This window comes from Oncorhynchus keta, chromosome 28 (genome assembly GCF_023373465.1).
Source record: "Oncorhynchus keta strain PuntledgeMale-10-30-2019 chromosome 28, Oket_V2, whole genome shotgun sequence".
In the NCBI taxonomy this organism is placed as follows: Eukaryota; Metazoa; Chordata; class Actinopteri; order Salmoniformes; family Salmonidae; genus Oncorhynchus; species Oncorhynchus keta.
Genome location: NC_068448.1, coordinates 77,341,326 through 77,355,952, shown reverse-complemented (window position 1 = coordinate 77,355,952; position 14,627 = coordinate 77,341,326). Strand labels below are relative to the sequence as shown.

General features: G+C 51.0%; 1 protein-coding gene across 1 annotated transcript in view; it reads left to right on the top strand.

The window, feature by feature from the left end:
- The window catches only part of LOC118378129 (late secretory pathway protein AVL9 homolog), a 39,422-nt gene that overhangs the window by 7,805 nt on the left and 16,990 nt on the right, over positions 1-14,627 (top strand). Inside the window, exons 3-9 of the mRNA XM_052484027.1 lie at positions 2,798-2,886; positions 7,845-7,916; positions 8,878-8,967; positions 9,466-9,532; positions 11,969-12,009; positions 12,837-12,875; positions 13,071-13,140. Coding sequence (XP_052339987.1) covers positions 2,798-2,886; positions 7,845-7,916; positions 8,878-8,967; positions 9,466-9,532; positions 11,969-12,009; positions 12,837-12,875; positions 13,071-13,140 — 468 coding nt within the window. The remainder of the gene's footprint in view (positions 1-2,797; positions 2,887-7,844; positions 7,917-8,877; positions 8,968-9,465; positions 9,533-11,968; positions 12,010-12,836; positions 12,876-13,070; positions 13,141-14,627) is intronic.

Here is a 14,627-nt window from a genome sequence, read left to right as displayed (position 1 = left end):
GACAGATTTTGTACCTTGTCAGCTCGGGGGTTTGAACTTGAAACCTTCCGGTTACTAGTCCAAAGCTCTAACCACTAGGCTACCCTGCCGCCACTACACTCTAACCACTAGGCTACCCTGCCGCTCCAGACATGAAGTCTGTGTTATACATATGGCCTACATCTGTATTAGTAAAAATGATTTGTTTAACTGCACTCCGGTGTGTGTGTAGAACCAGGTTTGAAATCATCTCTGTAACTGTACAAGTCCTCACTGTAGGCCCTGTTCACTGGCTGCTTGTTGGCCGGGTGCATTAACCTCACCGACGCAGTACATTTTGATTAGGGAGTGATTCACTGCAGTCGGGCTACAGGAGCAACGGCAACATGAGACTCATGCATGGGATGGCACAGTTCATTGGAGTAGAGCAGGGCAGTGCATCGTGCTGCTGAGGAGAGGAAGCTAGTAGACTACAGCTGTGTGGCTCTTCATGTGTCCTTTGGCTGTGCTGTTGCTCTGGTCCAGGGTGTTACATGCTGCTTGCTGACGCTAAAGGCTCAGGGTCAGTGAGACGCGAGTAACGCCCTGGACCAGAGCTAGCTGTACTGTGCCGTCCAGTTTGTCTGCCCCGACCTGTCTCTGGCCTTGTTGCTGACAGAGACGGTTCCTTGGTTGCAGTCACGGAGACGGTTCCTTGGTTACAGTCACGGAGACGGCTCCTTGGTTACAGTCACGGAGACGGCTCCTTGGTTACAGTCACGGAGACGGCTCCTTGGTTACAGTCACGGAGACGGCTCCTTGGTTACAGTCACGGAGACGGCTCCTTGGTTACAGTCACGGAGACGGCTCCTTGGTTACAGTCACGGAGACGGCTCCTTGGTTACAGTCCCGAGACGGCTCCTTGGTTACAGTCCCGAGACGGCTCCTTGGTTACAGTCCCGGAGACGGCTCCTTGGTTACAGTCCCGAGACGGCTCCTTGGTTACAGTCCCGGAGACGGCTCCTTGGTTACAGTCCGGAGACGGCTCCTTGGTTACAGTCCCGAGACGGCTCTTGGTTACAGTCACGGAGACGGCTCCTTGGTTACAGTCACGGAGACGGCTCCTTGGTTACAGTCACGGAGACGGCTCCTTGGTTACAGTCACGGAGACGGCTCCTTGGTTACAGTCACGGAGACGGGTCCTTGGTTACAGTCACGGAGACGGGTCCTTGGTTACAGTCCCGGAGACGGGTCCTTGGTTACAGTCCCGGAGACGGGTCCTTGGTTACAGTCACGGAGACGGGTCCTTGGTTACAGTCCCGGAGACGGGTCCTTGGTTACAGTCACGGAGACGGCTCCTTGGTTACAGTCACGGAGACGGCTCCTTGGTTACAGTCACGGAGACGGCTCCTTGGTTACAGTCACGGAGACGGCTCCTTGGTTACAGTCACGGAGACGGGTCCTTGGTTACAGTCCCGGAGACGGGTCCTTGGTTACAGTCCCGGAGACGGGTCCTTGGTTACAGTCCCGGAGACGGGTCCTTGGTTACAGTCCCGGAGACGGGTCCTTGGTTACAGTCCCGGAGACGGGTCCTTGGTTACAGTCACGGAGACGGGTCCTTGGTTACAGTCACGGAGACGGGTCCTTGGTTGCAGTCTGTGTCCCTGACTGTAGCTCTGAGACTGGAGGATGCCTTAGCAACATTAGGAAAAAAAACACTCCGTCTCTTACCGTCGTCATGGCCACTGGCCTCCTGATCCAAGTCCGAACCCCAGATTCTCTGATCTAATTGACTGACATTTCCATAGATCCTCAGATACATCCACATGATCCATTACAGATGTAGTCTAGTGCCTTTCTAATGTTATCATCTTCCCCCTCTGTTGTTGTTGTAAGTCTGACTCCTCCATCACACCGACAGCGTCGTTGCAGTAGCCTTATGTAGCCTTATGTAACCTTATGTACCCTTATGTGACCTTATGTGACCTTATGTGACCTTATGTAACCTTATGTGACCTTATGTAGCCTTATGTAGCCTTATGTAGCCTTATGTAGCCTTATGTAACCTTATGTGACCTTATGTAGCCGTATGTAACCTTATGTAACCTTATGTGACCTTATGTAACCTTATGTGACCTTATGTAACCTTATGTAGCCTTATGTAGCCTTATGTAGCCTTATGTAACCTTATGTGACCTTATGTAGCCTTATGTAACCTTATGTAGCCTTATGTGACCTTATGTGACCTTATGTAGCCTTATGTAGCCTTATGTAGCCTTATGTAACCTTATGTAACCTTATGTGACCTTATGTGACCTTATGTGACCTTATGTAACCTTATGTAACCTTATGTAGCCTTATGTACCCTTATGTAACCTTATGTAGCCTTATGTAACCTTATGTAACCTTATGTAACCTTATGTAACCTTATGTAACCTTATGTAGCCTTATGTGACCTTATGTAACCTTATGTGACCTTATGTAGCCTTATGTAGCCTTATGTACCCTTATGTAGCCTTATGTAGCCTTATGTAACCTTATGTAGCCTTATGTAGCCGTAATAATAACTGTCAAATGTTTGGAATCACGTGCTCCTCCTTCCATCCCATCAGTTTATGGAGGATGTGATTTTTTTTATGGAGGATGTGATTTTTGTTTTTTTTGTTGGCTAATTAACTAAGGACCACGTTACGACAGATCTCAGATCAGAGAGAGTTGTATAACTCTTACAGGCAGTGCATTCGTGTACGTTTAGCAGGTGAAAACAAACGCATGTTATTGCAGGTGGACCCGGAAAATAGCGGCTCATGCTGTGATTTGTTGTTTTGTTGTTTCTCAGACACCGTGTTCTTCCACCTCCCTCCTCTCGCTGGAGCAGATGTGAAGTGTGTGTACGGAGTCTCCTGCTATCGCCAAATAGAAGCTAAGGTTGGTTCCCCCTCATGTCTCTACCAGCTGGTCTATAGAGTAGAGTCTCCTGCTATCGCCAAATAGAAGCTAAGGTTGGTTCCCCTCATGTCTCTACCAGCTGGTCTGACAGAGTAGAGTCTCTCTACCAGCTGGTCGACAGAGTAGAGTCTCTCTACCAGCTGGTCGACAGAGTAGAGTCTCTCTACCAGCTGGTCGACAGAGTAGAGTCTCTACCAGCTGGTCTACAGAGTAGAGTCTCTACCAGCTGGTCTACAGAGTAGAGTCTCTCTACCAGCTGGTCTATAGAGTAGAGTCTCTCTACCAGCTGGTTGACAGAGTAGAGTCTCTCTACCAGCTGGTCTATAGAGTAGAGTCTCTCTACCAGCTGGTCGACAGAGTAGAGTCTCTACCAGCTGGTCGACAGAGTAGAGTCTCTACCAGCTGGTCTATAGAGTAGAGTCTCTACCAGCTGGTCTACAGAGTAGAGTCTCTCTACCAGCTGGTCTATAGAGTAGAGTCTCTACCAGCTGGTCTACAGAGTAGAGTCTCTCTACCAGCTGGTCTACAGAGTAGAGTCTCTCTACCAGCTGGTCTACAGAGTAGAGTCTCTACCAGCTGGTCTACAGAGTAGAGTCTCTCTACCAGCTGGTCTACAGAGTAGAGTCTCTTCCAGCTGGTCGACAGAGTAGAGTCTCTACCAGCTGGTGGACAGAGTAGAGTCTCTACCAGCTGGTGGACAGTAGAGTCTCTACCAGCTGGTGGACAGAGTAGAGTCTCTCTACCAGCTGGTCTATAGAGTAGAGTTTCTACCAGCTGGTCTATAGAGTAGAGTCTCTACCAGCTGGTCTACAGAGTAGAGTCTCTACCAGCTGGTCTACAGAGTAGAGTCTCTACCAGCTGGTCTACAGAGTAGAGTCTCTACCAGCTGGTCTACAGAGTAGAGTCTCTACCAGCTGGTCTACAGAGTAGAGTCTCTACCAGCTGGTCTACAGAGTAGAGTCTCTACCAGCTGGTCTACAGAGTAGAGTCTCTACCAGCTGGTCTACAGAGTAGAGTCTCTACCAGCTGGTCTACAGAGTAGAGTCTCTACCAGCTGGTCTACAGAGGACCACTGTACTACAGAGTAGAGTCTCTACCAGCTGGTCTACAGAGTAGAGTCTCTACCAGCTGGTCGACAGAGTAGAGTCTCTCTACCAGCTGGTCGACAGAGTAGAGTCTCTCTACCAGCTGGTCGACAGAGTAGAGTCTCTACCAGCTGGTCTATAGAGTAGAGTCTCTACCAGCTGGTCTATAGAGTCTCTACCAGCTGGTCTATAGAGTAGAGTCTCTACCAGCTGGTCTATAGAGTAGAGTCTCTACCAGCTGGTCTATAGAGTAGAGTCTCTACCAGCTGGTCGACAGAGTAGAGTCTCTACCAGCTGGTCGACAGAGTAGAGTCTCTACCAGCTGGTCGACAGAGGACCACTGTACTACAGAGTAGAGTCTCTACCAGCTGGTCTACAGAGTAGAGTCTCTACCAGCTGGTCTACAGAGTAGAGTCTCTACCAGCTGGTCTACAGAGTAGAGTCTCTACCAGCTGGTCTACAGAGGACCACTGTACTACAGAGTAGAGTCTCTACCAGCTGTTCGACAGAGTAGAGTCTCTACCAGCTGGTCGACAGAGTAGAGTCTCTACCAGCTGGTCGACAGAGTAGAGTCTCTACCAGCTGGTCGACAGAGTAGAGTCTCTACCAGCTGGTCTACAGAGGACCACTGTACTACAGAGTAGAGTCTCTACCTGCTGGTCTACAGAGTAGAGTCTCTACCAGCTGGTCTACAGAGTAGAGTCTCTACCAGCTGGTCTACAGAGGACCACTGTACTACAGAGTAGAGTCTCTACCAGCTGGTCTACAGAGTAGAGTCTCTACCAGCTGGTCTACAGAGTAGAGTCTCTACCAGCTGGTCTACAGAGTAGAGTCTCTACCAGCTGGTCTACAGAGGACCACTGTACTACAGAGTAGAGTCTCTACCAGCTGGTCTATAGAGTAGAGTCTCTCTACCAGCTGGTCTACAGAGTAGAGTCTCTACCAGCTGGTCTACAGAGTAGAGTCTCTACCAGCTGGTCTACAGAGTAGAGTCTCTACCAGCTGGTCTACAGAGTAGAGTCTCTACCAGCTGGTCTACAGAGGACCACTGTACTACAGAGTAGAGTCTCTACCAGCTGGTCTACAGAGGACCACTGTACTACAGAGTAGAGTCTCTACCAGCTGGTCTACAGAGTAGAGTCTCTACCAGCTGGTCTATAGAGTAGAGTCTACCAGCTGGTCTATAGAGTAGAGTCTCTACCAGCTGGTCTATAGAGTAGAGTCTCTACCAGCTGGTCTATAGAGGACCACTGTACGACAGAGTAGAGTCTCTATCAGCTGGTCTACCGAGTAGAGTCTCTCTATCAGCTGGTCTACAGAGTAGAGTCTCTCTACCAGATGGTGGACAGAGTAGAGTCTCTCTATCAGCTGGTCTACAGAGTAGAGTCTCTCTACCAGCTGGTGGACAGAGTAGAGTCTCTCTACCAGCTGGTGGACAGAGTAGAGTCTCTCTACCAGCTGGTGGACAGAGTAGAGTCTCTCTACCAGCTGGTGGACAGAGTAGAGTCTCTCTACCAGCTGGTGGACAGAGTAGAGTCTCTCTACCAGCTGGTGGACAGAGTAGAGTCTCTCTACCAGCTGGTGGACAGAGTAGAGTCTCTCTACCAGCTGGTGGACAGAGTAGAGTCTCTCTACCAGCTGGTGGACAGAGTAGAGTCTCTCTACCAGCTGGTGGACAGAGTCTCTCTACCAGCTGGTGGACAGAGTAGTCTCTCTACCAGCTGGTGGACAGAGTAGAGTCTCTCTACCAGCTGGTGGACAGAGTAGAGTCTCTCTACCAGCTGGTGGACAGAGTAGAGTCTCTCTACCAGCTGGTGGACAGAGTAGAGTCTCTACCAGCTGGTGGACAGAGTAGAGTCTCTCTACCAGCTGGTGGACAGAGTAGAGTCTCTCTACCAGCTGGTGGACAGAGTAGAGTCTCTCTACCAGCTGGTGGACAGAGTAGAGTCTCTCTACCAGCTGGTGGACAGAGTAGAGTCTCTCTACCAGCTGGTGGACAGAGTAGAGTCTCTACCAGCTGGTGGACAGAGTAGAGTCTCTCTACCAGCTGGTGGACAGAGTAGAGTCTCTCTACCAGCTGGTGGACAGAGTAGAGTCTCTCTACCAGCTGGTCGACAGAGTAGAGTCTCTCTACCAGCTGGTCGACAGAGTAGAGTCTCTCTACCAGCTGGTCGACAGAGTAGAGTCTCTCTACCAGCTGGTCGACAGAGTAGAGTCTCTCTACCAGCTGGTCTACAGAGTAGAGTCTCTACCAGCTGGTCTACGGAGGACCACTGTACTACAGAGTAGAGTCTCTCTACCAGCTGGTCTATAGAGTAGAGTCTCTACCAGCTGGTCTACAGAGTAGAGTCTCTACCAGCTGGTCTATAGAGTAGAGTCTCTACCAGCTGGTCTATAGAGTAGAGTCTCTACCAGCTGGTCTACGGAGGACCACTGGTCTATAGAGTAGATCCTCTATCAGCTTGTCTACAGAGTAGTCTCTACCAGCTGGTCTACAGAGGACCACTGGTCTATAGAGTAGAGTCTCTACCAGCTGGTCTACAGAGGACCACTGTACTACAGAGTAGAGTCTCTATACCAGCTGGTCTACAGAGTAGAGTCTCTATCAGCTGGTCGACAGAGTAGAGTCTCTCTACCAGCTGGTCGACAGAGTAGAGTCTCTCTACCAGCTGGTCTACAGAGTAGAGTCTCTCTACCAGCTGGTCGACAGAGTAGAGTCTCTCTACCAGCTGGTCGACAGAGTAGAGTCTCTCTACCAGCTGGTCGACAGAGTAGAGTCTCTCTACCAGCTGGTCGACAGAGTAGAGTCTCTCTACCAGCTGGTCGACAGAGTAGAGTCTCTACCAGCTGGTCGACAGAGTAGAGTCTCTCTACCAGCTGGTCGACAGAGTAGAGTCTCTCTACCAGCTGGTCGACAGAGTAGAGTCTCTCTACCAGCTGGTCGACAGAGTAGAGTCTCTCTACCAGCTGGTCGACAGAGTAGAGTCTCTCTACCAGCTGGTCGACAGAGTAGAGTCTCTCTACCAGCTGGTCGACAGAGTAGAGTCTCTCTACCAGCTGGTCGACAGAGTAGAGTCTCTCTACCAGCTGGTCGACAGAGTAGAGTCTCTCTACCAGCTGGTCGACAGAGTAGAGTCTCTCTACCAGCTGGTCGACAGAGTAGAGTCTTACCAGCTAGTCTATAGGGTAGAGTCTCTACCAGCTGGTCTATAGAGTAGAGTCTCTCTACCAGCTGGTCGACAGAGTAGAGTCTCTCTACCAGCTGGTCGACAGAGTAGAGTCTCTCTACCAGCTGGTCTATAGAGTCTCTACCAGCTGGTCTACAGAGTAGTCTCTACCAGCTGGTCTACAGAGTAGAGTCTTACCAGCTGGTCTACAGAGTAGTCTCTACCAGCTGGTCTACAGAGTAGAGTCTCTCTACCAGCTGGTCTACAGAGGACCACTGGTCTATAGAGTAGAGTCTCTACCAGCTGGTCTACAGAGTAGTCTCTCTACCAGCTGTTCTACAGAGGACCACTGGTCTACAGAGTAGAGTCTCTACCAGCTGGTCTACAGAGTCTCTACCAGCTGGTCTACAGAGTAGAGTCTCTACCAGCTGGTCTACAGAGTCTCTACCAGCTGGTCTATAGAGTAGACTCTCTACCAGCTGGTCTACAGAGGACCACTGGTCTACAGAGTAGAGTCTCTACCAGCTGGTCCACAGAGGACCACTGGTCTATAGAGTAGAGTCTACTCATTTCTCTGTGGTTATGTTTCCTGCCTGTTTCCTGCCTGTTTCCTGCCTGTTTCCTGCCTGTTTCCTGACATGTCATTAGGTGCAGGCGTCAGTGTTGTGTTGTTTTTCTTTTTCAGTCCCTGAAGGTCCGTCTGGCTGACGTCACCAGGGAGACGGTCCAGAAGAGTGTGTGTGTCCTCAGTCAAGTGGTGAGTGTCTGTGTCTGTGTGTGTGTGTGTCCTCAGTCAAGTGGTGAGTGTGTGTGTCTGTGTGTGTGTGTCCTCAGTCAAGTGGTGAGTGTCTGTGTGTGTGTGTGTGTGTGTGTGTGTGTGTGTGTGTGTCCTCAGTCAAGTGGTGAGTGTCTGCGTGTGTGTGTGTGTGTGTGTGTGTGTGTGTGTGTGTGTGTCCTGTGTGGTGTGTGTGTGTGTGTGTGTGTGTGTGTGTGTGTGTGTGTGTGTGTCAGTCGAGTGGTGAGTGTGTGTGTGTGTGTCAGTCGAGTGGTGAGTGTGTGCGTCCTCAGTCGAGTGGTGAGTGTGTGCGTCCTCAGTCGAGTGGTGAGTGTCCTGATGTGACAAAGAGGGAGAGAGGGTTGGGGATCACTCTATGAAAAGTCACACTATGACCCCTGGGTCAGTGGACAGCCTCCTCTCTGTCCGTACGCTCCCGGCCCTCTATGACCCCTGGGTCAGTGGACAGCCTCCTCTCTGTCCGTACGCTCCCGGCCCTCTATGACCCCTGGGTCAGTGGACAGCCTCCTCTCTGTCCGTACGACCCCGGCCCTCTATGACCCCTGGGTCAGTGGACAGCCTCCTCTCTGTCCGTACGCTCCCGGCCCTCTATGACCCCTGGGTCAGTGGACAGCCTCCCCTCTGTCCGTACGCTCCCGGCCCTCTATGACCCCTGGGTCAGTGGACAGCCTCCTCTCTGTCCGTACGCTCCCGGCCCTCTATGACCCCTGGGTCAGTGGACAGCCTCCTCTCTGTCCGTACACCCCCGATGACCCCTGGGTCAGTGGACATCCTCCTCCTGGAATCAAAATTAAATATAGCTATTTTTTTCTTCTAATGAGCCAGTGAAGTTGCACAATGGTGAAATCAGCCATTATTCAGTTTGAATTATAGACGACAGGTGACAACCCTTCACTTAGTCAATGATGTCCTTCTTCCCCAGCCTCTGTACGGTCTCCTACAAGCTAAACTACAGCTCATCACACACGCCTACTTTGAGGAGAAGGACTTCTCACAGATTTCGATATTGAAGGTGAGTGTTTCCAGTCAGCTCTCTTTCACGGTCAGATGTTTAGTCACCAAGTCTTTAATGACTTCATTCTATGATGTGTGACCTCACGCGTTTGTGGAACATTGAACTCAGAACCTTGTCTTTACCCCTCCTCTCTTTCTACCACCTCTTTCTCTCTCTACCCCTCCTCTCTTTCTCTCTCTACCCCTCCTCTCTTTCTCTCTCTACCCCTCCTCTCTTTCTCTCTCTACCCCTCCTCTCTTTCTACCACCTCTTTCTCTCTCTACCCCTCCTCTCTCTCTCTCGACCCCTCTTTCTCTCTCGACCCCTCTTTCTCTCTCTACCCCTCCTCTTTCTCTCGACCCCTCCTCTCTTTCTCTCGACCCCTCCTCTCTTTCTCTCGACCCCTCCTCTCTTTCACTCGACCCCTCCTCTCTCTCTCCCCCCTCTTTCTCACTCTACCCCCCTTCTCTCTCTACCCCCTTCTCTCTTCTCCCCCCTCTTTCTCTCCGTCTGTAGGAGTTGTATGAACACATGAACAGCTCTCTGAGAGGGACAGCTCTAGAGGGATCCCAAGTGTTCCTGGGTAAAACTGTTCTGCTATTCTCCCTGGCTTCAAATGGCAACCCATTCCCTTCATAGTGCCCTGCTATGGACCCTTCATAGTGCCCTGCTATAGACCCTTCATAGTGTCCTGCTATGGACCCTTCATAGTGCCCTGCTATAGACCCTTCATAGTGCCCTGCTATAAACCCTTCATAATGCCCTGCTACAGACCCTTCATAGTGCCCTGCTATAGACCCTTCATAGTGCCCTGCTATAGACCCTTCATAGTGCCCTGCTATAGACCCTTCATAGTGCCCTGCTATAGACCCTTCATAGTGCCCTGCTATAGACCCTTCATAGTGCCCTGCTATAGACCCTTCATAGTGCCCTGCTATAGACCCTTCATAGTGCCCTGCTATAGACCCTTCATAGTGCCCTGCTATAGACCCTTCATAGTGCCCTGCTATAGACCCTTCATAGTGCCCTGCTATAGACCCTTCATAGTGCCCTGCTATGGACCCTTCATAGTGCCCTGCTATGGACCCTTCATAGTGCCCTGCTATGGACCCTTCATAGTGCCCTGCTATGGACCCTTCATAGTGCCCTGCTATAGACCCTTCATAGTGTCCTGCTATAGACCCTTCATAGTGTCCTGCTATAGACCCTTCATAGTGCCCTGCTATAGACCCTTCATAGTGCCCTGCTATAGACCCTTCATAGTGTCCTGCTATATACACTGCTTTAGGCTTTAGGTCCTACTTTAGGCCCTGCTTTAGGCCCTGCTTTAGACCCTGCTTTAGACCCTGCTTTAGACCCTGCTTTAGGCCCTGCTTTAGACCCTGCTTTAGACCCTGCTTTAGGCCCTGCTTTAGGTCCTGCTTAAGACCCTGCTTTAGGCTTTAGGCCCTGCTTTAGGCCCTGCTTTAGGCCCTGGTTTAGGCCCTGCTTTAGGCCCTGCTTTAGGCCCTGCTTTAGGCCCTGCTTTAGACCCTGCTTTAGGCTTTAGGCCCTGCTTTAGGCTTTAGGCCCTGCTTTAGGCCCTGCTTTAGGCCCTGCTTTAGGCTTTAGGCCCTGCGTTAGGCCCTGCTTTAGGCCCTGCATTAGGCTTTAGGCCCTGCTTTAGGCCCTGCTTTAGGCTTTAGGACCTGCGTTAGGCCCTGCTTTAGGCCCTGCATTAGGCTTTAGGCCCTGCTTTAGGCTTTAGGCCCTGCTTTAGGCCCTACTTTAGGCCCTGCTTTCGGCCCTGCTTTAGGCTTTAGGCCCTGCTTTAGGCTTTAGGCCCTGCTTTAGACCCTGCTTTAGGCTTTAGGCCCTGCTTTAGGCCCTGCTTTAGGCCCTGCTTTAGGCCCTGCTTTAGGCTTTAGGCCCTGCTTTAGGCCCTGCTTTAGGCCCTGCTTTAGGCTTTAGGCCCTGCTTTAGGCCCTGCTTTAGGCCCTGCTTTAGGCTTTAGGCCCTGCGTTAGGCCCTGCTTTAGGCCCTGCATTAGGCTTTAGGCCCTGCTTTAGGCCCTGATTTAGGCTTTAGGCCCTGCTTTAGACCCTGCTTTAAACCCTGCTTTAGGCTTTAGGCCCTGCTTTAGACCCTGCTTTAGGCCCTGCTTTAGGCTTTAGGCCCTACTTTAGGCCCTGCTTTAGGCTTTAGGTCCTACTTTAGGCCCTGCTTTAGGCCCTGCTTTAGGCTTTAGGTCCTACTTTAGGCCCTGCTTTAGGCTTTAGGTCCTACTTTAGGCCCTGCTTTAGACCCTGCTTTAGGCCCTGCTTTAGGCTTTTAGGGCCCTGCTTTAGGCCCTGCTTTAGGCCCTGCTTTAGACCCTGCTTTAGGCTTTAGGCCCTATTTTAGGCACTGCTTTAGACCCTGGTTTAGGCTTTAGGCCCTGCTTTAGGCCCTGCTTTAGGCCCTGGTTTAGGCTTTAGGCCCTGCTTTAGGCCCTGCTTTAGGCCCTGGTTTAGGCTTTAGGCCCTGCGTTAGGCCCTGCTTTAGGCCCTGCTTTAGGCCCTGCGTTAGGCCCTGTTTTAGGCCCTGCGTTAGGCTTTAGGACCTGCGTTAGGCCCTGCTTTAGGCCCTGCATTAGGCTTTAGGCCCTGTTTTAGGCCCTGCGTTAGGCTTTAGGCCCTGCGTTAGGCTATAGGCCCTGGTCATCTGTGGGGTTGATCAGGTGTCTATTGTTGTAGCCTCTAACAGATTAGCTGCAGAAATATGTCTGTCACGTGTGACTATTGAGCCACTTGTTATGGTGATAAACCCAGCCTACAGAAACAGGCTGCATCTTTTCAAAGGGGGGTCTTCTCTCATGATGTTGAGCACTCAGCTGGCATCCAAAATGTCTCCCTGTTTCCTATGTAGGGCCCGTGGAGCTGTGGTCAAAAGTGTTACCCTCTATAGGGAATGGGGTGTAATTTGGGACACATTTTCACACGTGTGGTAGAAATGTCCTCCCTGAGGCAAATTTCACATTCTTCACATTCTCTCCCGACAGGTATGTCACCAAGAGATTTAATACTGCACTTTCGACACAAGGTACATTTCATGTGTTTTGAGGCAAAAGCAGATGACTTGTAAAGGTTTAAGTTGAGTCCCAAATGGCACCCTATTCCCTATATAGTGCACTACTTTTGACCAGGCCCCCAGAGAACCGTAGCCCAACGAGCGGTAGCCCAGAGAACCGTAGCCCAGAGAACCGTAGCCCAGAGAACTGTGGCCCAGAGAACTGTAGCCCAGAGAACCGTAGCCCAGAGAACCGTAGCCCAGAGAACCGTAGCTCCAGAAGAACCGTAGCCCAGAGAACTGTAGGCCTGAAGAACTGTGGCCCAGAGAACCGTGCCCAGAGAACCGTGGCCCAGAGAACCGTAGCCCGAGAGAACCGTAGCTCGAAGAACCGTGGCCTGAAGAACTGTGGCCTGAAGAACTGTGGCCTGAAGAACTGTGGCCTGAAGAACTGTGGCCTGAAGAACTGTGGCCTGAAGAACTGTAGCCCAGAGAACCGTAGCCTAGAGAACCGTAGCCCAGAGAACCGTAGCCCGACGAGCGGTAGCCCAGAGAACCGTAGCCCAGAGAACCGTAGCCCGACGAGCAGTAGCCCAGAGAACCGTAGCCCAGAGAACCGTAGCCCGACGAGCAGAGAACCGTAGCCCAGAGAACCGTAGCCCAGAGAACCGTAGCCCGACGAGCGGTAGCCCAGGTCCCTTTGGGATCTGGTCTGAAAGTAGTGCACTATAAACGGTGTAGGGTGCCATTTGGGAAATCCTCCTGGAAACATCTGCCAAAGATTGTAGTTTAATCGTTGTGCTTTAATTAACCTGCTTCCTTAACTCTCCCCTCCTCTCTCCTTCTCTACCCCCCCCCAGGTTCTGATCCTCTTCAAACTGATTCTGCTGGAGAAGAAGGTGAACACGTGATTTAGCACCGACAGCATATCACAACCCAATGACATGTACCACACACAGTGACCTCACAGCAAGAGAGCACGTCGTCAGTCATCGTATATCTATACCCCAAGAGGGACAGAACGAGCATAAGTTCCCTGGAGGTGTTTTATCTCCCCATAGATGACTGTGTGTATGTCCCCCCCTCTCTCTCAGGTCCTGTTCTACGTGTCTCCCGTCAACAGGCTAGTAGGAGCTCTGATGACCGTACTGTCTCTGTTCCCAGGTGAGAAGAGTCCACCAGTCACTTGTGTGCCTCAGATGGTACCCTATTCCCTATATACAGTAGTTTAAAAACATTTATTTTATTTAACTAGGCAAGTCAGTTAAGAACAAATTCTTATTTACAATGACGGCCTGCCGGGGAACAGTGGGTTAACTGCCTGTTCAGGGGGAGAACGACATGTTTACCTTGTCAGCTCGGGGATTCGAACCAGCAACCTTTCAGTTACTGGTCCAACACTCTAACCACTAAGCAACGTACCTATCTCGAGCAGCTCAGTCTGGTTTGCTCTCACCACTAGGCTACCTGCCACCTCTACACTCTAACTACTAGGCTACCTGCCACCTCTACACTCTAACCACTAGGCTACCTGCCACCTCTACACTCTAACTACTAGGCTACCTGCCTCCTCTACACTCCGGTTACCTGCCACCTCTACACTCTAACCACTAGGCTACCTGCCACCTCTACACTCTAACCACTAGGCTACCCTGCCACCTCTACACTCTAACCACTAGGCTACCTGCCACCTCTACACTCTAACCACTAGGCTACCTGCCACCTCTGCACACTCTAACCACTAGGCTACCTGCCTGATCTACACTCTAACCACTAGGCTACCTGCCTCCTATACTCTAACCACTAGGCTACCTGCCACCTCTACACTCTAACCACTGTAGGCTACCTGCCACCTCTACACTCTAACCACTAGGTTACCTGCCACCTCTACACTCTAACCACTAGGCTACCTGCCTCCTCTACACTCTAACCACTAGGTTACCTGCCACCTCTACACTCTAACCACTAGGTTACCTGCCACCTCTACACTCTAACCACTAGGTTACCTGCCACCTCTACACTCTAACCACTAGGGGCTACCTGCCACCTCTACACTCTAACCACTAGGCTACCTGCCACCTCTACACTCTAACCACTAGGCTACCTGCCACCTCTACACTCTAACCACTAGGTTACCTGCCACCTCTACACTCTAACCACTAGGCTACCTGCCGTCCCTACACTCTAACCACTAGGCTACCTGCCTCCTCTACACTCTAACCACTGGGTTACCTGCCACCTCTACACTCTAACCACTAGGCTACCTGCCTCCTCTACACTCTAACCACTAGGTTACCTGCCACCTCTACACTCTAACCACTAGGCTACCTGCCACCTCTACACTCTAACCACTAGGCTACCTGCCGTCCCTACACTTTAACCACTAGGCTGAGGATGCCGCCCTACACTCTAACCACTAGGTTACCTGCCACCTCTACACTCTAACCACTAGGCTACCTGCCACCTCTACACTCTAACCACTAGGCTACCTGCCTCTGTGCATTACTTTTGACCAGAACCCTATGGTGAATATGGGTGATATAGTGAATATTGTATTAGGGTGAATATGGGTGATATGGTGAATATTGTATTAGGGTGAATATGGGTGATATGGTGAATATTGTATTAGGGTGAATATGGGTGATATAGTG